Source organism: Carassius gibelio, chromosome B25 (assembly GCF_023724105.1).
Source record: "Carassius gibelio isolate Cgi1373 ecotype wild population from Czech Republic chromosome B25, carGib1.2-hapl.c, whole genome shotgun sequence".
Classification (NCBI taxonomy): Eukaryota; Metazoa; Chordata; class Actinopteri; order Cypriniformes; family Cyprinidae; genus Carassius; species Carassius gibelio.
The window spans coordinates 9789382-9812478 of NC_068420.1; the positions used below are offsets into that span (position 1 = coordinate 9789382).

Below are 23097 nucleotides of genomic sequence, written 5' to 3' on the forward strand. Positions count from 1 at the left end.
CAGTTTTGAATTTAAAACAATGCACTTTTTATTGGGTAACTGCATTTGAAATGCACTAAGAAGAAGGTATCATATGCTAAAAGATAGGCATCATTATACAAGTAGAGTTTTCCATCAACTGGATTGTAGTTCAGATTGGCTATACCAGGAGAAACCTTCTCAAAAGGCAAAGAAAGAGTGTTTATCTCATGACCAGTGGTTGTATCGAAAGCATAAAACACTTCTTCTTTGTAAGTATTGACAAAGCGTGTAGCATACAAGACCCCGCACACCATAAACGTGCTGGTGACGGACCTCTTAAAGAGACGCGTCTTCCAGGTATGAGTGATATTGAGTGACACTGGCTCTAAACGGCTCACAACAATGTTGCCGTGGTTCTCATCAGTGGCGTATATCACCCAAACACCATTCTGATCAGCCTCCAGGTCGATATCGGTCCAATCCCGACAGCTGTAGTAGCAGAAAGGGAACTTGTTGTTGATTCCAGCACCAGCTAGTTCTACACGCTTGGTTGCTTGAGTTGTAATGTTGAAGCTGCAGATTTTAGCGGTGTCGTAGCATTGGTAAAATACAGTATTGTCATACAGAATAGTGCCAGAGCCCTGAACAGCATTCTCGTGGCTGTAGGATGGTGCTATCTCTACATCTTTGTAGTAATTGTTGGCCATGAAATCTTCAAGTGAGTTGTACATCCTGATTGTGTTGCCACGCCTGTGATCGCTCACCAGACAGTGTTCCCAATAGTGTTCTGTACTGCTTAGCAGGGCATCACGGCCCCAAGACCCAGAAATATAGGACTTGCTGATGGAATTGAGCTTGGTAACAACTGGAGAACTTATTCTGGTCATAGTGCGCTGATGACAAGAACCTGCAAGCAATTTAGTGACAGTTTCTTTGTTTGTTAGAAACTTTTTGGATATTCAGAATTCAGAAAACGGCATTTTAAGCAATTCCATTCGTTAGAAGTTTCTACATCCTACCTTCAGAAAAAATAACTTACAGATAGTCAGTTAAGTACTTACTTCTGAAATCATTTGGCATGGTCTTGCAACTCTGTGCACGGTTGTTGAGCTCACGTAACCTCTTCCTCATGGTCTCTAGGTTGAAGAAATCATCTCTGTACATCCTCTGGACATCATTCTTTGCTTTATTTAACTGAGAACAACAAATTGTCTCATCAAACTGTGGTTGATATTACATTTATATTGTTGAGATCATTCTGTCATCATCTTTAATTTGAGATTGATTTGAAACACTGATTACAAAATAAAAAGAGTCTACAGAAATATTGGTTTGTGATCATGTGTTGCAATGTCTACCTCACTGAGCAGGTTATGTGTCTCTTTGTTGGGGTTCTGCATGTGTGTTTCATTGACAGATTGATGGATTTCCTCAAGTTCCTGGTTCAGCTGTCGCAGATGAAGTTCGCTGTACAGTCCACTTGTGTGCAGGTAATCAAATGCTTTTAGACGGGCTGAGATGTTCTGCAGAGTGGCTTCCATCATAGGCAGTTCTGCATTTGTGTTCCTCATCTGGAAATCGACTCAGAAAGTTAATTGATATTGCCTATAGAATCTGTTCAATTGTAATGTGCATCATCTGAAAAGCATTGCAGTCCATTAAGTAGTTATTGCCATAAGAAGCTTTTACTTTACCTTTTCCTCAAACTCATTCAGGTTGTCCTCACAAATCTGGACCTGTCTTGTGACTTCCTCAAAATGAAAAATAGGAAAAGTCCAAATAGAGCTGTTTATTTTACACAAACATGAATCAGACGTCTGTTGGCCTTGAACTCTCTGAGCCTTGACAGTCGCCTTATGTACAAAAACAATATTGCATTAAACATATATACGTTTTCAGACATTAATCAGAATGGTATGGCCAATTGAAGACAAAGAGAAAACTTACGATGACTGTGAGGAGAAGCAGGTAGAAAAGGATGATGACCAAATGGGATGAGAGATTACAGAACTGCTTTAAATCACCACACCAGCACCGAGATGTTGATTTTACAAATTTACATATGGCTATTTTCAGAAATTCAGGAAGAAATTTTGCTGAAAAATGACAAATTAGTCCAAGTTCCCCCCGAAAAATGTATTCATTCCCAGTCCATGATGGATTTTATGCAGACATCTGAACTTTCATTATAATGATTAACAGTATTTTTTAATTTTTTTAGATATTCAAATTTCAAATGTGTAGTTTTGTTATAAGTTGAAGAGGGTGTGAAAATTGCACATATGGCTAATTTCAGCAAATTGGGAAGAAATTTGGCTGAGAAATAATAAATTCAACCACAAGTTCCCCCCAAAATTTACACATCTCCTTTTTTATTATACATTATATGCAGACATTTGCACTTTCATTACAGTGACTAAAGTTTTTTTTTTTATATATATATTCAAATTTGCATTGGTGAGGGGTCTGTTGAGGAGGATGTGAAAATTGTGAATATGGCTAATTTTCATAATTCAGCAATAGATTTGTTGAGAAGCGCAATAATTTAACCACAGGTTCCCTGTTTTGTACACCAGCCCATAATAAAATTTAGGCAGAATTCTGTACCTTTTAATTACCGTCATTTTCAGATTTCTCCAGAAATGGTAGATTGGGTTCAAGCCCAGGCTCTGACCGGACCACTCGACGCATTCACAGAGTTGTCCACAGGTCACTCTTGTGTTATCTGTGTGCTTAGTGTCATTGTCTTGTTGGAAGGTGAACCTTCTGTCCAGTCCGAGGTTCTGAATGCTCAGGACTAGGTTTTCATTAAGGCTATCTCTATACTCGAGAGTATATGGAAGGTACGAGTTCGTGTGAGGCTAATACCACCACAATTTACTGTTGGGATGGTACTGTGCAGGTGATGAGCAGTGCCTATTTTCCTTAAAACATGATGATTGAAACTGTGGTTCATTAGACCAGAGAATCTTGCTTCTCACAGTCTGTATTTTAGGTGCTTTTTTGCAAAAAAGGTGTTTTCTTGTGCCTTCACTTTGAGGTCTGGCCACTAAATGAGCAGGGAGAGTGCAATTATAACCCCCCTAGGGTAAACAGAACAGAACAAAGCAGATATCATTCATTCATTCATGTACTTGATATACAAGTATAACATTATTCAAGATCATATATCAGAAAGCCAAGTTGTGCTGATCAAAAGGAGGCGTTGGGGATGGAGGAGGCTAATTTGAATAGTGATAATACTGAATAAACCTTATGTAAGAAATCTGTGATAGGTGTTGTATTCTCATGTCTCATGTGACCTGCCAGACTAGCGCTATATGCTTGATTGTTTTTTTGTTGTTGTTTTTTATTTTATTTTATTAAAGGCTAGATAAAGGCTTTTTTGTTGTTGTCATTATTGCTTTATAAACAGGTTTATTGAACCAAAACTTATCAAGAGGAGTAATTAAAAATAAAAATAAACGTGAAGACCCTGCGGCCTCATAGGAGGACATTCTATTTTTGTGAATTTTTCTGAGACTGTACATGCCACAGTTTTAAGTCTGGATGTCCTGTACAGAGCACATTCAGGGCTTTTCAGAGATACCAAATGATTGGATGTTTCACATGACCACTCCCTCTCCTTAAATATGTATCAAATATGTATGAAATTAATTTAGTGACACTCTTATGGAAAAATGATAATATTTTGTAGTTATCATTTAAATCTATTTTTTAAATAAATCAACATATCGTGAAAGTGTTATGGGGTTTCAAATCAAAATTTCAAATCAATCACTTTGTTACAAAGGACGGGACAGGACGTTGATTTCATACATGTCCTCATATGACTAAAACCATGTTTATTATGCATTTTTGGAGACAGAAATGAATAGGGAAAGAAATTATATTTCAATATTCTATTAATACTACATTTTTATTATGAAACTCTTGTCAATTATTACTCCCATTATTACACTTCTTTTGTCATGTTACCCCGAAAACTTACTAATATGCAAATCAGATGTAGTTTATAGATACATTTGTATATAATGAGAAAACTTGTTCATGGACATTTTACACACATTTTGCAGAAAGAAAAATAGTATATTGAATCTTTCTCTAATAACATAGTTGAGAATCATCTTTATACGAAGTGTGGTATAAAAAATTAATCTTAAAAACTAAAAATGTACTGGTGATTTTAAAAATCTACTGGTTTTGCTTATGCATGTTCATTCATGTCTTTACATTATCTTAAATAAATTGAGTCCCGATGTCCTCGCATAACATAGCATAGCATAACTTATGCATTAATAAGGTCAATAGAAACAATCGGGCCTTTGGTTTAAGATTACATTTTATGATGAGTGATTTATTTAATTTCTAGAAAAAGAGCAGGAGCAAGTGTCGCTGAAGCTATGCTATGAAGATAGATGCTATGAAGCTATTGTTTTGTCTCATACAGTAAGAAGTGAAATGTATAACTGCTGTCCACATTGGACTGTAGCTAAAGCAAAATAAACTCATTTTTCAAGTTTCACATTTACAAAATGTGGACTTCTGGGAATCCATACTCTGGTCTCATTACTAATAATTCAGTCATTTTGGATCTAACAGTTTAGTTGTAGTAAAGTTCTTTAAGAATTCATGAGTGCTGAAGACGTGATGGAGTTCGGAAAAGAACGAAAATTTGAAAGGGAAGATTCCCTCTTATAATTCCATGCAAAAAAAAAAAAACACTTACACATACAAATTCTGGTGAATCCTTTCCTTTGGAATTAAAAACAAAATTATTAATGCGTACGAAAACAGTGCAGTGTATCATCCAGTTGGGCTACGGAGTTGTAAGAAAGAGCTACTTCATTAAGAGTCGGCTGTTTCAAAACTTAGTAAGCTGCCTAGATAGGCAGCATTTTTTGAGCATCACTGAAAGAGAAAATGTCAGTATTTCACTGAGACTTGAGATTAAATAAACTGCTTAAGTATTGTAGATCTTGTAGTATTAATTTTCACATGCAGTTACACATTGTTGGTTAAAAACAAGAAAGTGGCTGGTAAAAACATTGAGTGGCTGGTAGATTTTGAAATCAATCTTAACAAAAAATAATTTTAATTATTTTAATTAATTTAAAGTTAATTTCCATCCATGTTAATAAATCATGGGGGTAACACTTTACTTAAAGTCTTTATGTATAATGCATTATAAAATTAGTTTAAATGCATTAAGTATGCGTTGTTATGCACCTTATAATGCATTGTACAATCTCATGAATAATTGTAACCACAATTAATGCAATATAACACTCATTGTTACACTATCTATTTTACATGTGTTTAATATTATTTACAACAAGATATCATGTAAATCAATGCACATTATGAATAATTATAATGTGTTATACCCTTTAATAACCCTTTATAATGGATTAATATGTAAAGTCTTTAAAGGGTTAGTTCAGCCAAAAATGAAACTGATGTCATTAATAACTCACCCTCATGTCGTTCCAAACCCGTAAGACCTCCGTTTATCTTCGGGACACAGTTTAAGATATTTTAGATTTAGTCCGAGAGCTCTCAGTCCCTCCATTGAAACTGTGTGAACGGTCTACTGTCCATGTCCAGAAAGGTCAGAAAAACAGCAAAGTAGTCCATGTCATCAGCATCGAAAATAAAGTTTTGTCCAAAAATAACAAAGATTATGCATAATTTCACTTTATCAACACTTAAAATATATATATATTTCCCCAAAGCAAAAAAAAGAAAAACTCCTGTGGACAAGTATTCCACCCAACCTTAACACTCTTCAGCCCCTGGGGGGTTTTGTAGAGACCAATTCAGGGTTAAGGAGGTCATCCTCCAGGAGCTGTACAGAATATAACAGAACAGATGTGATGATTTATCATGAACTTGTACACTCAATGCCAAGAGGGTGAGCGTAGTAAACTTAGATTTATAGAGTAGATAACCTTTTTAATAAAAAATAGATAACTAAATTGGTTTCAGAAATTAATGACATATATTATTAATGACATGTATTTGTCTGTTTTTTAACAAGTGTATGTTTACATTTTGCCATCTTTTCATTAATAGTATTATTGATCAATAAACTATAAAAACGGTTTTGTTTGTTTGTTCATAGAGGGGTGTACTCATTTATGCTGAGCACCGTGTCTGTTTATATATATGTAAATATATTACACACACACAAACACCAAATATATACTTCCTCAATTTGTAATTTTTTTGTCTCAGCAGAAACAGTTTGTGATGCAAAACTGATCTTTATATATAAGGCTACAGGACAACATGAAACAATCACACATTTTCCTTTTGATGCTCGTCATTCCTCCAATTTTCTCACAGGTAAAATGTAACTTCTCTATATTTTTTTATTTGACATTATTTCTAACGTCATGTTTAATGTCAGTGTTTATTAAATACATTGTTATCTATTGAAATTGTTATGGTGTAATTTTGCTTGCAAGTTGGATTTATTTATGCCCTGTTATTTTGTCTCCACAGTCAACGAGAGGGAAGGACTGTGTGTGTGAGCTACAAAATGCTGATCCTGCTTTCCCTGTAGTTCAGTGCTATTCAGTGCTCTAGAAACGTCACTTCAGAAAAGGTAAACATACTGTTGTAATGTTTATGGTTGGAAAATAAGCATGTATAATTCTGTACAAATCTGTTACTGAAGCAAAAATTGTCTCAAAAATTGTTTCCCTTGTAATCAGATAACAGAGATTGACAGGCTGATGTTGGGTCTACAACATCGGATCCGGCAGCTTCTGGACAATGTGTCCACGCTGGAAAAGGAAGACGATGGAAATCTGTATGCAGCCGTGTCTCTACGCATTATTGAATTAGAGTTAGCCGAGATTCAAGACCTTCTGGATAAACTCAACAGAACCACAAACGATTAACAACAGCAAGGTTTACAGACTGCTGCAGAGGTAAATTTATTTACACTAAATGCACATTTTTTATGTACACCTTTGTAAAGTAATGTGTTTGTTGTGACATTTTCCTAAAACTTAAATTAATTCCTCATCAAAACTGATAATTTTTCAGTCACATACATTTGCATTTATAAAAAAAGACCAAAATATAAAAATGTTGTTTCACACTCAGTTTTGCAGAACATGATAATGCTCATGAAAATATTTAATTAAATTATATAATTTTTTTATCTAAATTACATGCAAATATTTAATTAAAAGTAAATAAATATTAAATGTAATATATTTTTTAAATTCTTTAGTTGTTTTGATAAGATCATGATATGATAATGGTGATACGATGATGTTCAAAATGTATTTCACTAAAAGGAAATGTTTATTTAATTTATTTAAATGTAAAATAATATGAATATTCAACTAAATGTAATTCAATTAAAAAAAAAACATTTAAATATTTATTGTAATTTCTTTATTTTGTTTAATGCCAAGAAAGAGCTATAAATATTAATTAAATACTTCTGTAGCACCCCCTGCCCTCTCGAGAGATAAAGGCTTAGTTCACCCAAAAATTTAAATGTGCCCGTGTTTTACTCACTCTCAAAGCATCCAAGGTGTATGTGACCTTCATCTTTTAGATGAATCCAAACAGAGTTATATAAAAAAAAATTGTCCTGGTCCCTACAAGTGTTACGGCTGCTGGTGTGTGAATGAAGGCGCACGAGGAAGAAGATATATATATATATAAACGGGTTCTTTTAATGATCACAGGAGAATAAGGGCACATCCAACATAACCATACAATACGATACAATACTAACTCAATCACAGACAAGGAGGAACTATTTAAACCCGAGGGAAGTAATCAGGCGAATGGAGACAGGTGGGGATTAATCAATTAACCAAACGAGAACAGGAAAATAACCAAATAAGGAAACTCAAAGTCAATTAAAGTAACACCAAGCCTTTCAATGAGGGTAAGCAAGTGTCGGTTGTCAACAGTTCAGAAGACATGAAATAAAGGGCGTGCATCCGTAATAAATCATCGGTCCGTCACATGGCTCCTGGGGGTGAATAAAGACCTCATGTAGAGAATCCATGCATTTTTTTGTAAGATAAATATTCATATTTCAAACGTAATAAACACTTTTCTCACTTCCGCTGACTGTGGTACATAGAGAGTCTTCTCTATCTCTTCTCCCCCTCCCATTAAACAGTTCTCCCCTTAAAAAGGATCTTAATCCACCAATCAGAATACACCAACTAGTTAAGGGGATGGGAGTATGACACTTACAAACCAATCAAAACAAATGATTTTGCTTACCCATATTTGCTACTGAAGATTATAAATATAGGTGACCACTCTTAAAATTAAATACGGAAACGAACTAGGTGAATATTTACAATCAAAATAAAAGGATTAATCACACTAGAAATAATGTAAAGGCTTAATTAACCCAAGTTTACTCAGGGTTACACTTCTAAAACAGATTTTTACATTATTTATTATTTACCTTTTCTATTCATTTTTGACTGTTCACGTCACACTTATACTATTTCGTAAATTATGTGCATTTAACCGATTCCTATTTAATCCCTAATTTTTACAGTTTCACAACATGACAGAAACGACAGCGGAGCTGGAGAAGTTTGATAACTTGCAGATGATTGCGAAAGAGCGTGAGAACAAGATTATTAAGAGGGATTTGGAACGGTGCAATGAAGAGCTCAATGGTACATCACAACCCCCTACACTTTCCCCAGGTTTGCATAAAATAGACTATTATTATTACATAGCCACAGCTAAACTATTAAAGTATTATACTTATATTTTTGCTTCTATTTTCTCAGGTCACTGTGGGCTGGGCCGCATGGTCAATGTATCGGGACCTAAAACATCTTCCCTTACAGAATACAGCACCTCCTACCCTAATGGTGCTTGGGGGCGAGATACAAATCCTGCTCCAGGAAATGAGAATAAGTACTGGCTGGTGGTGCTCACAAGTAGTGATGCATACGGCAACTTTATCCGCCAGTACAATAGTTTAAGTACTATTATATTAGGTATAGAATCAACAGATACATACATATCAAGCTCCAATCCCACAACAAACACTATTCAGGGACCAAACATGGTCATGTACGCCAATGCTCTCTACTATAACTGTTACAACACATACTCTGTCTGTCAGTTCAACTTGGCGACTCGTGCTGTCAGTACTGTGGCTTTACCTAATGATACAGGTTACAATGACAAGTTTTTATTCGGATACCTCGACAACACATACAGCTATACTGATATGGATTTTACCACAGATGAATCAGGCATCTATGTTATATATGCAACCACAAGTAACTTTGGAAATGCTGTTATCACTAAGCTTGAGACTAGTAGCCCGCCGGTTCTGGGCCAAACTTGGAAAACTTCTTTGCACAAAGTGACTGCCACAAACATGCTTTATGCTACACGTTACCTGGACAAAGAAACAGAACAGATCTTTTATTGTTTTGACACCAAAACAATGACAGAGCGCTATGATTTGAAATTTAATATCAAGAAGAGACAGACTAATATTTACTTTCTTAACTATGACCCCAGAGATCATTTACTGTATGTTTACAGTGATGCCTACATTGTAACTTATGAGCTTGTTTTTCAGTAAGTCTCCAGTGAACTACATCCTATTGGCCGTATCTGATACTGTCTGCACCTATTATTATGCAATATTAGAAATGTACCAGGTAACGAACCCAGATGAATTAAGAAAACACGAAAAATATGATTTAATACATGCTTGTATACAAACACAAACAAGTGGTATCAGAACAGTTATACTGTATTGTGTCCAATTACTAGTTTTCTATCTTTATTTTCAAATACAGTATTCACAATATTTACCATCACCAGTTAAGTATGTTAATTTACTGTAAATAAATATGATTTTACATGTTTTGAATGTTATAACTGGTTGTTTTGTGGAGGAAAGTCATGTGTTTATTATATGTACTACACATTTTGGTTATTGAAATCAAATCTGAATGAAATGAAGTTCTACTGATGGATAACCAAAGCTTACAACCATGAATATTAAATACTGATACAGAACATGCTTATTTTTCACCTGATTTAAATAAAAATACGCAGATTAAAAAATATTGAATACACACAAACATGGGTTATGTGATATTCCAACTTTTCACATATAAAACATATTTTATTTGAGTTCGCAACTACGGAAAAAACAATCAAAATATCTTCTTTTGTGTTCCACAAAAATTTGAAACAACATGAGGGTGAGTAGCCTAAACTGTACGCTGTGCTGTCATTTCAGATAAAGTTTTCTTACCTGTAATTAAAAGTCTGTGACAGGACAGTCAGAGGAAGATCCTGGCCTAACGCAGCTTTTAGACTTTTTTTTTAACTTTTTTTTTTTTAGGCGGTTTCTGCGGTGTTGTTTAAATGACAAATATCAAGAGCACATTATTGTAACACTATTAACTTGCACATCTTTGTACAAACATTTAATTGGGCGAAGATGATTAACAAAATTGCATATCATATTATAATACTTACTGTATGCTCTCGATAGACTCAGGTTCTGGAATTGTTTTTCAAACAGTACACAAAAATAAATACTAGCCCAAGTAAAACAATGCTTACTGAACACAAGTAAACAATCACAAATTACAAAATCACAAAGATATATACGAAATCATCCTTGAAAAACTTCAAAAAATTAAAAACATAGAAATATTATATTGTATAAAGTAAATGTACAAATAGACTGAAGTCTTCACTGTATAAAGTCAATATACATTAATTATTTCTTATTTTACAAAAGTGATTCTGTCAAGGGTAGTAAGGGATTTTCTTTTTGAAGTTTGATTAATATTATTGACACAAATGACAAGAGCAGCTATATTAGGCTGCTTTAGAGGAATAGTTCACCCAAAAATGAAAATTCTGTTGTTTTCTAAACCTGTATGAGTTTCCCTCTGCTGTTGAATGCAAAGTAATATATTTGGAACAATAGCCTACTGGTTAAAAAAAAAAAAAAAACTATTGGAGTCAACGGGGACCAGAAACTTTCTGGTTATGAACATTTTTCAAAATATTTTCTGCATTTTTGAGGAGAACAAAGAAATTTATACAGGTTTAGAACAACTTAAGGGTGAGTTAATAATGACAGTATTTTCATTTTTAGGTGAAGATCATATAATGCCTGGATCTCATATAGCCCACTACTACACATGATTTATCTTTAACTGTTAACGTTCATGTAAGACACAACTGACTGTGTTGACTAGGATACTCGCAAAGACACATAACTTTTTGACACACTATTTGTATTTGAACGTTTAAGCACAAGGCGCGAAAAAGAACTCAAGTTTAGTCAGGCGCTGTATGAGCAGGTGCCGCGTGTATCGTGCTGAAACCATCTTAACGCGGGCATTTACCAACAATAATTATGCCCCACGCTTAATTTCCATTAATAGTTTAAAACCATTTGTCTTTAAAACAATGCTTAAAATTCGTTTAAGCTTACATCATGACATTCAAAACGATTGACATTTTTCCACCTGGTTATTACCCCAAACCCTTGAATATGAGTTTGTTAAATACATTCAAATATATTCATCAAGTTAATAATCCAACGAACCTAAAATATGCAGAAATGCAGACATTGTTTTATGTTTATGCAGTGCGATATGAGGCGCGATATGCAACATGTAAAAAGACAGTATAAGTCATTATAATAAGTAATTATGTCCCCATGCACTGGATGCAACAAATGACTAGTTTGTAATGTCTTTTATTGGTTTTGTCTCGTCGTGCCGGGACACACTTCATCACAGTATGGTGAGGGGCGTAACATTTCCGTCACACGCTTGAGGTTTTCAGCCAATCACAAAGCACTGGATAGCTGGCCAATCAGAGCACACCTCGCTTTTCAGACCGATGAGCTTTGTAAAAATCGAGGCATTTCAGAGAGGTGGGGCAAAGAGGAGAAACAATAATGTACATGTGACGAGTGGGGCGGGGCCGAGGGACGTGGGAACGAGGAGTGAGGCCGGTGTAATGATTGGAAAATCAGCGACACCTGCGACCCACCGCCGGTCTCGAGTCCAACGTAGGAGATGGAAGCGTATAAAACTGGAGCGACGAGAGAGGACCAGGTCTGGGCCTTATTTTATGTTTTGCTTTTTTATTTGTGGGCATCAGTCGTCCGTGAGGGGCTGATGCGCTGTTTTGTGTTTATTTTGAATTATTAAAGTTTCAGTTGATGGTTCCCTCCTCCTTCTTCCAGATGAATATGAAGGTTATATTATTACAGTACAGTATCTGGAAAATAATGTGTTTTTTGTTTTACCCTCAATAAGTCCCCTTGGAATTAAGGTTCATCTGCATTCCGAGTAGTTTTGAGATTTTGAGCTTCAAAGTTTTTGTATTCCATTTGACTGTATGGATACAACTTTGTTGGCTATTTAAAAAAAAATCTAAAAATATACAGAACATTAAAAAATCAATCAAATAATATAAATAAGTTGTCACTGAATAAGAATATGTGAATAACTCAATTTTAACAAAAATGGCAGATAGAACCTTATAATTCCGAGGGGACGATATTGCATTACACCAAATACACAATGTTCAATTTTAGCAACGTCATGATCCCTTTAAGACTGCACGCAAACACAAAATTATATAAAGCAACTCTGCGGTGAGATTGTGAGGCAAGACATTTGTTTTACTTTACTCATAGACCTGCCAAATGTGTCCACAGAGATAAGACAACATCCTCTCTTATTTCTTCATTTGTCGTTTTTTTTTTTCACATTAAACTTGTAGGTTTAAGAATAGGTGAGGAATAAGGTCAGAAAGTGAGAAGGTCAAAAGTGAATGTTTGGTATAAAAAACTACTATTAGCCTAAACCCAAAAAACATATTGTTAATTTCTAAAATAAATAACAAAGCATAAAAAGAAGAATTTTAAACAAAGCATAAAAAGAAAAAGAATTTCATAAGCAGTGATATAAAATGCCCATTTAGGTTGAGATTTTACTTTTAATGTTAAATTACAAATGTTGTATAAAATTGCAATCTCTATAAAAGTACAAAATGTGCTAAACCTTTAAATCTTCAAGACATTGTGGGTTCAACATAAGTTAGACAAAAATATGAAAATTAAAAGCAAACTCTGTTGCAAGAGATGACCTGCTCCACCCAAAGAAATGAATTCTTCACTCTCACTTTCATCATATATTTCACCATAATGAAATAGCATTGAAGTTCTGCTGCTACCACACAAGCTTTTAAAAGTTATTAGGTCCATTCGCTACTTTAGAAATGAGCCAGTCCTATATATTCATTTTGAAGATTGTCATCCCATTCAGTTTCTTGCCGGTAAGAAAGATAAAGTCAATTTATCAATTACCATCCATTATTATTGATACCTTATTTTTCAAAATACTGTATCTAATATATTGTTATTGAGAGTGCATATACTGTTTTTTTAAATAATTTAATTCTATAATTGAATTTCCTGTGATTGGTTCACCACAGTCAGCGACAGGGAACGAATGTTTGTGTGATCTGAAAAATTTAGATCCTGTATTTCCTAAAGATGAACTAACAAAAGTAGAGACCACCGCCTTGAAATGCGTAAGGAGCATCACTTTAGAAAAGGTACATTTTTTTATTTACACGTTTCTTTCAATTTCATTCAAATTAATTTTAAACAGTTTTAGAATATTCAATCAAATTAAATCAATAATGTTAATGTAATTATCTGCAGATGACAGACTTAGACAGACTTGTGTTGGGTCTACAACAACGTATGAAGCAACTAGAAGACAATGTGGTCGGGTTAGAAAAAGAAAACAGCAATCTGTATGCAGCCGTGTCTCTGCGCATCATTGAGTTAGAGTTTGCCGAAATACAGGACCTCCTCAACAAACTCAACCAGACCACCAACGATTACCAACTTCTCAGTGTGCAGGCTACAGTTCAGGTGACTAACTGTGCAGAAAAAGTTCTTAAAATTATAAACAAATCGATAGAATCAATGCAATGAAATGTATAATCGCATAGAGTAAATATAAAAATGTAATCATTTAAATCATAAATGTAAATAAACGCAACAATACTAAAAACTATGTTCAAATAAAACTGAAATATAAAATGATATAAAAAAGTGAAATTTTAAATAATATGTTAATATAAATTATTATGCCTTTAATAATTTGTGTTATCTAAATTGAAATAATAAAGGATTGGACGTTTTTTCTGTTTTGTGAAACATTTTTCATTACTAATTTTTGAATTGCCTAAATTCTTCTTAACTTCTCCCTTTTTCTTAAAGCTTGAAGACATGAAGGACACAATGGTGAAGTTGGAGAAGTTTGACAAAAAGCAAGTGATTAAAAAGAATCGAGAGAACCAAATGAAGAAGAACTTGGAACAGTGCAAAGAAGAGCTCGAGGCTTCATCCCCACCTCCTACCGTTTCCCCAGGTACGCTAAAGACCTCAATGGTCTTTTTTCTCCATTATTAGTCACTAGTGTTACGTAAAAATATAGTCTTTCGATTAACTGTGATCTTCGTTTGTTCAATCTCAATATCGTTTACCAGTATTTCCTGCTCTGCCTGTTAGCAGGGGTGCAAATACAGCACAGCTGCCAAATATAAAGCCACGAGATAAAAGAAGTTACACTTTACCTCAATTTGCAGCAGAAGTTGAATGTGATGAGATAAGAAGAGTTTGTATTACAAATAATGCCTATTGAGTTTTCTCCTCGTGTAACACTCTAAAACATACTTTTTAGAGAAGTACAGTTCAATTCACAAACTAATGATTCATATTTTATATTACTGAATAAAATGTATACCCAAAAAAAATTGTTATACCCAACAGATATTTTTCAGTTGTATATTTGAATTCTTCTGTGTTTTTTCAGGCCGCTGTGGTCTGGGTCAAATGGTCAAAGTGGCAGGACCTAGAACATCTTCCCTTACAGAATACAGCACCTCCTACCCTTATGGTGCTTGGGGTCGAGATGCAAATCCTGCTCCAGGAGATGAGAACAAGTACTGGCTGGTGGTGCTGTCAACTAGTGACGTATATGGCTACTATGTCCGCCAGTACAACACCTTGAGTACTCTTTTATTAGGTATAGGACCAAAAGATACATACATATCAAGCTCCAATCCCACAACAAACACAATTCAGGGGTCAAACATGGTCATGTATGCCAATGCTCTCTACTATAACTGTTACTATACATACTCTGTCTGTCAGTTCAACTTGGCGACTCGTACTGTCAGTACTGTGGCTTTACCTAGTGATACAGGTTACAATAACAAGTTTCCATTCGGACACGTCGCCAACACATACAGCTATACTGATATGGATTTCACCACAGATGAATCAGGCGTCTATGTTATTTATGCAACCACAAGCAACTTCGGAAATGTGATTATCACTAAAATCGAGACTAGTGACCCACCAGTTTTCAAACAAACATGGTTCACTTCTCTTCACAAAAAGACTGCCACAAACACGTTCATGGTGTGTGGTGTGCTTTATGCTACTCGGTACCTGGACAAAGAAACAGAACGGATCTTTTACTCTTATGACACCAAAACCAAAAAAGAACGATATGATTTGAAAATAAAAATCCATAAGGTGAAGACTAACATTGAGTATCTTAACTATGACCCCAGAGATCATTTGCTGTATGCCTACAGTGATGCCTACATTGTAACTTATGAGCTTATCTTTCAGTAAAGCCACATTCACGCCAAGAATGATAACTATAAAGATAACAATATTAGTGTCCACACCAGCGAACGATATCAACTGTTTATTTTTATGTGCATGATCATCCTCTACTTTAAATTCTCAAGCTCGTTATAGCAGTATGGATTCTGATTGGCTGTCAATGTTTTTTATCTTTCATCATGTGAAAAAAAAATGTTATCTTTTATATATCTTTGTATATCTGATATATAATTTCTCTGTGCCCTTATCGTTATATGTGTGTGTGTTTGGACTCTGCTATTCTTTAATACTAAGAATGATTTTTAAATCAATATCTTTATCATTATCTTCATAGTTATCGTCTTTGGTGTGGATTTGCCTTAAGTCTCCAATTACTTGATTTGAGACAAGGGATATTAACGTAAGACTATTTTACACACTGTATACACCATATACTGTAGCATGCAAGATAAAAAGTGCTGCTTCGCAAATGATTGTATGTTGAATAAAGTATGCCAAAGGTAAAGTATACCAAAGCTTTTAAGACTTAGCAACATGCAAAATCATGCATGCAAAAATAAAGAAGTGGACTGTGTTATCAGAACAATTTTATGATACTATGTCCAATTACTAGTTCACTATCTTACAGTAATTTCAAAAGTACTTTCCTATTACCAGTGAAGTATGCACATTTACTGTAAATAAATATTTTACATATTTTAGATGCCAGAACTGCTTGTCTTGTGGAGAAAAATCATGTGTTTTACCCCTAATAAAATAAAGTTTGAATGAAATATTTCTGCTGCTTTATAACCTACAAACACAGATGCAGAACATGCTTACATTAAACATATGCAGACTTTGAATATTAAAAACACACAAATTGCAAACTTAGTAACTCAAGTAACTACTTGAAATTTTTTTTCTTCTAAACGTTTTTAGCACTTTGTGGCAGGACAGTTTGGTATGCTACAATTTTCTGATGTAAAAAGCTGAATATTGACATTATTATTATTTATTATTTTAATTTTTTTTGTTAATGTTGAATATTTTATAGCATTTATTTTTATAACATTTGTTTAATATCATTGCTTTAACCTTGATATGATTACATTAAGATACCTTATATTGCTGTCACAGATGACTTTTCTATATTTGTGACATCAATGTAAGGCATAAAAGAAACGTAACAGCCAGTATGAAAGGGAACATTTGCCTAAAAATGAAAATTCTGTCAATAATTTCTAACCCTCATGTTGTTTCAAACCCGTAAACACAAAAAGTATTCTTGTAGCTTCATAACATTATAGTTGAACGACTGATGTCACATGGACTATTTTAACGATGTCCTTACAATGTTTCTGTGCCTCTTTTGTGGTAGTTTCATTGCTCTCTATGCTTTCTATTACTGCATACTGCAATACTAAACTGAAATAAGCAGGCATGTGATATTCTGATCTGACAAATTAAAAGGCCTCCTATTTGCAGCAATGTCAGATAGGATGATGACCATCAAGTGCCATGATTACATTGCATTTTGGCTTTTGCCAGTATGCTAATGTTAATCTGTTAACTGTAGTACTGAAATAAATTGTAGAGTTTGTAGTACAGTAATTAGTAAAGTTATAGAAAAGACAAGTTTAAAAAAGACACTGACAGTCACAGAGAAGTGCAGTATAAGCATATTTATTGAAATGACATTATTCATTAAAATGGTTAATCTGATTTAAGCAGTCCCAATCACATAATGATATAGCGAAAAGCTTTAGTTCAACTAATGTGCATATTTTAAAATTTTTCAGCATGCTGGACTTTGGATTGCATATTTTTTTATTACCTGTGTAAGAAAAGGCCCTCAGTTGAAGGTGTTATATGCTAACAGATAGCCATCATTATACATGTAAAGTCTCCTGTCAACAGGATTGTAGTTTAGATTAGCTATTCCAGCAGAAACCTTCTCAAAAGGCAACGAAAGAGTGTTTATCTCATGACCAGTGGTTGTATCGAAAGCATAAAACACCTCTTCTTTGTAAGTATTGACAAAGCGTGTAGCATACAAGACCCCGCACACCATAAACGTGCTGGTGACGGACCTCTTAAAGAGACGCGTCTTCCAGGTATGAGTGATATTGAGTGACACTGGCTCTAAACGGCTCACAACAATGTTGCCGTGGTTCTCATCAGTGGCGTATATCACCCAAACACCATTTTGATCAGCCTCCAGGTCGATATCGGTCCAATCCCGACAGCTGTAGTAGCAGAAAGGGAACTTGTTGTCGATTCCAGCACCAGCTAGTTCTACACGCTTGGTTGCTTGAGTTGTAATGTTGAAGCTGCAGATTTCAGCGGTGCCGTAGCATTGGTAAAATACAGTATTGTCATACAGAATAGTGCCAGAGCCCTGAACAGCATTCTGGTGGCTGTAGGATGATGCTATCTCTTCATCTTTGTAGTTCTTGCTGCCCATGAAATCTTCATGTGAGTTGTACATCCTGATTGTGTTGCCAAGCTTGTTTTCGCTCACTAGCCAGTGTTCCCAGAAGCGCTCCTTACTGCCCCGTTTGGCTTCGCGACCCCAGGCACCTGAGACATAGGACGTGCTGATGGAATTGAGCTTGGTGACTACTGGAGAACTTATGTTGGACATAATACGCTGATAACAAGTACCTGCAAGTGGAGTAGTAAGGAATGGTCATACATTTAATGTAAGCATTTTAATGCCCATTTCATGAAAAAAACATCAAACCGATTTTCAAAACCCTTGGTTTCTCCACTCACTGAGAGTACTTACTTCTGAAGTCTTCGGGTATAGTTTTACAGGTTTGCACTCGGTTGTTGAGGTCACGTAGCCTGGATTTCATTGTCTCTAGATTGAAGATATTTTTTTTGTACATGTTCTCAACGTCCTTCCTTGCAGTAGTCAACTGAGAGGAACACAAATAATATAATTGTCAACATATCTTTGAATACATTTGTTTTCCGTTTTTATCTGCTTAGTCTTTTGTCTTTTGTCTTGGGGGTTGGGGGGATTAATGTAGACTAAACATGAGCTTCGTGGAAAAGCAGATATCCTAAATTATAATTTTTAAAAATGGTGTTTTTCACACTGATAACAAAACTTTTATCATGTGGCTTTATTATTATACATTTTTTTATAAAGCTACAAATACATAAACAAAATTCCGGAATTGAAATAAAGCAGAATAAATTAAAATATAAATATTATATGAAAAACCTAAACTTTAAATCAAGATTTTAACTGAATTAAACGACTAAAATAAATAAATAAAAGCTATAATAGTTTATAAATAATACTAAAATAACACTTTTCTATGTTGTTTGGAGATCTACCTCCTTGAGAAGGTCAGTTGTCTCTTTGCTGGGGCTTTTCTTGTTCACATCTTTGGCAGTGTAATAGATTGAGTCAATTTCTTCAGTCAGCTGTTGCAGGTTAAGGGTGTTGTACAGGCCCTTTGTGTCCAGATATTCGAAACGGTTCAGGCGGGTTTTGATGTTCTTAAGAGTGAGTTCCATCTTAGGCAGTCGTGCATTACTGTCCTTTACCTGAAAGTTACACCGCAAAAGAGGTAATTGCGATTCCTTTATTTCAAGAAAGAATCTACATGATTTCGAAAACACTCACCTTTTTATTAAATTGTAGAAGGTTGTCCTCACAGGTTTGGAGTTGTTTCTGAACTCCCTCAAACCTTTCCGTAGGAAAAGCCCAGATAGAGCTGCTCAGTTTACACACACAGGAATCATCCGTCTGTACACCTCGAATTTTCTGAGCCTCGGCAGTCACCTGATTTACACACATGAACACAAAAACTGTACGCACATGATAGTGGACCCAATTCACAGATTATTCCATGCAATTTTGCAGTTTAATGATATTTAAACAATTATACTATGAATTTTAATGCACAAGTTACATTTTGAATACATTTTAATCACTTTATTTTATTGTAGTAGACAGAATTATTTTACAGAATTATTTTACAGAATTATCTTGATGATTGTTACCTTTATTATTCCTTTGGGAAGTAAAATAAAGTGATCCATTATATAACATTATATGACTGCCTCAATATGTACAATCATTAAATTCAATTCAACATAATAAATATATAAATGAACAATAAGTCAGCATAAATATTGTAAAAGAACTATGGGACTTACTATGACTGAGAGAACCAACAGGTACGACAACATGATGAGCGAATGACCCAAAAGACTAAAAGTTCTGCTTTAAACCGAACAAACATTCTGATGTTGCAAACACTACGTGAAGTATTACAAAAGTTTAAAAAGTAATGTCGAAACTTAGCTAGTAAACATTGCAGTTTTCCATTATTCATGGCCATCCAAAGGTGCCCACAGAGATAAGATGAAGATTGCACAAGACACTGCTCCACCCGAAATAAATGAAGAAATTAAAATTTTCATCAGAAATTTCACCATAATGAGATGCTTTTAAAACTCTGCCTCTGCCAAACGAAGCTGTTTATTCTGATGTTTGGCTCCCGTTTCTACTTCAGACATGAGTCGGTCTAATATTCTCATTTTGATGATCATCATCCCTCTAACTTTCTTTCAGGTAAGAAAGATAAAATCCTTTTACAATTTCACAATTTATTTCAGTAAGTACCATCTCAAATATTGACAGCACATAAATTGTCTGTTTTTTCGTTAGGGTGTACTGGTTTTGTAATAAATGTAATTTCCTATGATTTGGTCTTTACAGTCAGTGAGAGGGAAGGAATGTATGTGCGATCTAAAAAATTCAGACCCTGCTTTCCCTGATCAAAAACTAAAGAAAGTAGAAGCCATGTCTGCGCAATGCATTGAGAGCATCACTTCAGAAAGGGTAATTTTTTTTATTTTTTTTTTATCTGTTGCTCAAATTAATTATAAAATAAATAAATAAATACATTTTAAATCTAATTAAATGAATAATGTAAATTTAAATATCTGCAGATGACAGACTTGGACCGACTTTTGCTGGGTCTACAACAACGCATCAAGCAACTAGAGGACAATGTGCTCATGCTGGAAAAGGAAGATAACAAGAATCTTTATGGGGCCGTGTCTCTGCGCATCATTGAGTTAGAGTTTGCCGAAATACAGGACCTCCTCAACAAACTCAACCGGACCACCAACGATTACCAACTTCTCAATATGCAGGTTGCAGGCCAGGTGAGTTGCTGTACAAAACAGCGCTTGTAATTGTAAATTATTTATGCATTAATTGCTTCTTTTGTTGCTGGTAAATGTAATTGGCTTGAATAAAAAAACTTTACTTACATACAAAATACGTTACATACTTTATATATGCACAGCACTAGTAAAGTAAATAAACGGTTCTTATATTAAATATAAAAAAACGGCATTTCAATAAATACTTGCTTTTTAAGAAAAAATATTAAATGATAACAATTAAAAATAATTGCAAAAAGCTATGAAAAATTAAATTATAACAAATTAAATAAAACAAATAGGGAAAATTTTAATAAAACAAATAGGGCATACACAAGAAAAAAAAAAATAATATATTCCCTCCAAAATGTATATAATATAATAAGTATACATTCAAAATGTAAGTGGTTTTTCTTAAAGCATGAAAATATGAAGGACACAATGGCAGAGCTGGAGAAGTTTGACAACATGCAGGTGATAAAGAAGGATCGAGAGAACCAGCGTGTTAAAAGGGACCTGGAAAAGTGCAAGAATGATCTCAAGGTCACATTACCACCTCCTACAGTTGCCCCAGGTACACTCAAGATCCCAATAGTCCCTTAACTCAAGCTTCCAGAGCATTTTCATTATTATCCAGTGAAAGAAATGCTCAAGACTTTTAGTTCTTTTCTTCTTCTGTGTTTTCAGCACGATGTGGTCTGGGTGAAGTGGTCGGTGTGGTGGGACCAAGAACATATTCCATCACAGAATACAGCACCTACTACAATTATGGTGCTTGGGGTCGAGATGCAAACCCTGCTCCAGGAGACGAGAACAAGTACTGGCTGGTGGTGCTCACAAGTAGTGACATATATGGCTACTATGTCCGCCAGTACAGCACCTTGAGTACTCTTTTATTAGGTTTAGGACCAAAAGATACATACATATCAAGCTCCAATCCCACAACAAATACAATTCAGGGACCAAATATGGTCATGTATGCCAATGTGCTGTACTATAACTGTTACTATACATACTCTGTCTGTCAGTTCAACTTGGCGACTCGTGCTGTCAGTACTGTGGCTTTACCTAGTGATACAGGTTACGAAAACAAGTTTCCATTCGGATATCTTGACAACACATACAGCTATACTGATATGGATTTTGCCACAGATGAATTTGGCATTTATGTTATGTATGCAACCACAAGCAACTTTGGAAATGTGGTTATCACTAAAATCGAGACTAGTAGCCCACCGGTTTTGGGCCAAACTTGGAAAACTTCTTTGTTCAAAAAGACTGCCACAAACACGTTCATGGTGTGCGGTGTGCTTTATGCTACACGTTACCTGGACAAAGAAACAGAACAGATCTTTTACTCTTATGACACCAAAACGATGGAAGAGCGCTTTGATTTGAAAATTAATATTAAGAAGATGCAGACTAATATTGAGTTTCTCAACTATGACCCCAGAGATCATTTACTGTATGTTTACAGTGACGCCTACATTCTAACGTATGAGCTTGTATTTAAGTAATTTTCCAATTACTTGATTCAAGAAATGAGAATATGGCTGCATCCTATTTCACATACTGTCTGTACTGTATTGTATGCAAGGTTAGAATTGTATTCCAAAGAAACCCAGATAGCAATTTTTGTAGATTAAACCCAGAATAGCAAAAGTGTGTATTATTTGGAGTTTTTTTTTTTTATATATTTTTTTATTATTATTTTATTTAATTTTAAGGGGTATACAGAATCAAGTTTAAACAATTATGGTGTATTCATATAATTACTTGTGTCCTGTCTCGCCATACATTTAAAATTATGTACTTTCACCATCACCAGGGAAGTATGTACTTTTACTTTATAGAAGTATGTGAATGGAATTCCAGCTATGCACACATCTTTAAATGCTCAGCTTTGTTACATGAGGTGAAGAAATTCACAAATGTATCTCAATTTTCATTTCTTGAAATAAATGACTGCATGTATACAATGAGTGTACTGAATTACTTCTGTAGACACATTATAGTAGATACATAAAAAAATAAATAAAGTTTTGTTAAATTATGACAAAAAATCATTATTACATACGCCACTTTAAAAGTCAAAACTATCAAATAAAGTCATATTTGTGGCAAAGGATAATTCTGACATAAAGACCTGAAACTGAGATTGTTGAAAGTCAAAACTGTGAGATGAAAAAACATTATGGCATACTTTTTATCAGATTTATGATATAAATTATATCAAA

The 23097-nt window shown here is 34.5% G+C and overlaps 3 protein-coding genes and 1 pseudogene across 4 annotated transcripts; 3 read left to right on the top strand and 1 right to left on the bottom strand.

Moving 5' to 3' along the window:
- Positions 1-3: 3 nt before the first annotated feature.
- On the bottom strand, positions 4-19992 carry LOC128014245 (olfactomedin-4-like). 2 transcript variants are annotated; one of them, XM_052597647.1, is made up of 6 exons: positions 19844-19992; positions 19308-19466; positions 19016-19228; positions 18456-18588; positions 17758-18331; positions 4-294 (listed from the first exon to the last, which is right to left on the bottom strand). In XM_052597647.1, exons 1-6 carry the CDS (start codon positions 19874-19876, stop codon positions 12-14), a joined length of 1395 nt encoding a protein of 464 aa, XP_052453607.1. In that variant the 5' UTR covers positions 19877-19992; the 3' UTR covers positions 4-11. The 2 variants fall into 2 exon arrangements, with proteins under 2 accessions (XP_052453607.1, XP_052453608.1); XM_052597648.1 differs by lacking the exon at positions 4-294 and having other exon boundaries at positions 17451-18331.
- On the top strand, positions 6253-10315 carry LOC128014247 (olfactomedin-4-like; annotated as a pseudogene).
- Positions 12071-16477, top strand: LOC128014246 (olfactomedin-4-like). Its single transcript, XM_052597649.1, has 5 exons — positions 12071-13308; positions 13468-13590; positions 13700-13915; positions 14267-14417; positions 14862-16477. Exons 1-5 carry the CDS (start codon positions 13252-13254, stop codon positions 15689-15691), a joined length of 1377 nt encoding a protein of 458 aa, XP_052453609.1. The 5' UTR covers positions 12071-13251; the 3' UTR covers positions 15692-16477.
- A 117-nt stretch (positions 19993-20109) lies between the features above and the next one.
- LOC128014250 (olfactomedin-4) lies at positions 20110-22834 on the top strand. Its single transcript, XM_052597651.1, has 5 exons — positions 20110-20261; positions 20409-20531; positions 20642-20860; positions 21281-21434; positions 21548-22834. The coding sequence occupies exons 1-5, from the start codon at positions 20205-20207 to the stop codon at positions 22375-22377; spliced, it is 1383 nt and encodes a 460-aa protein (XP_052453611.1). The 5' UTR covers positions 20110-20204; the 3' UTR covers positions 22378-22834.
- The last annotated feature ends 263 nt before the right edge of the window (positions 22835-23097 follow it).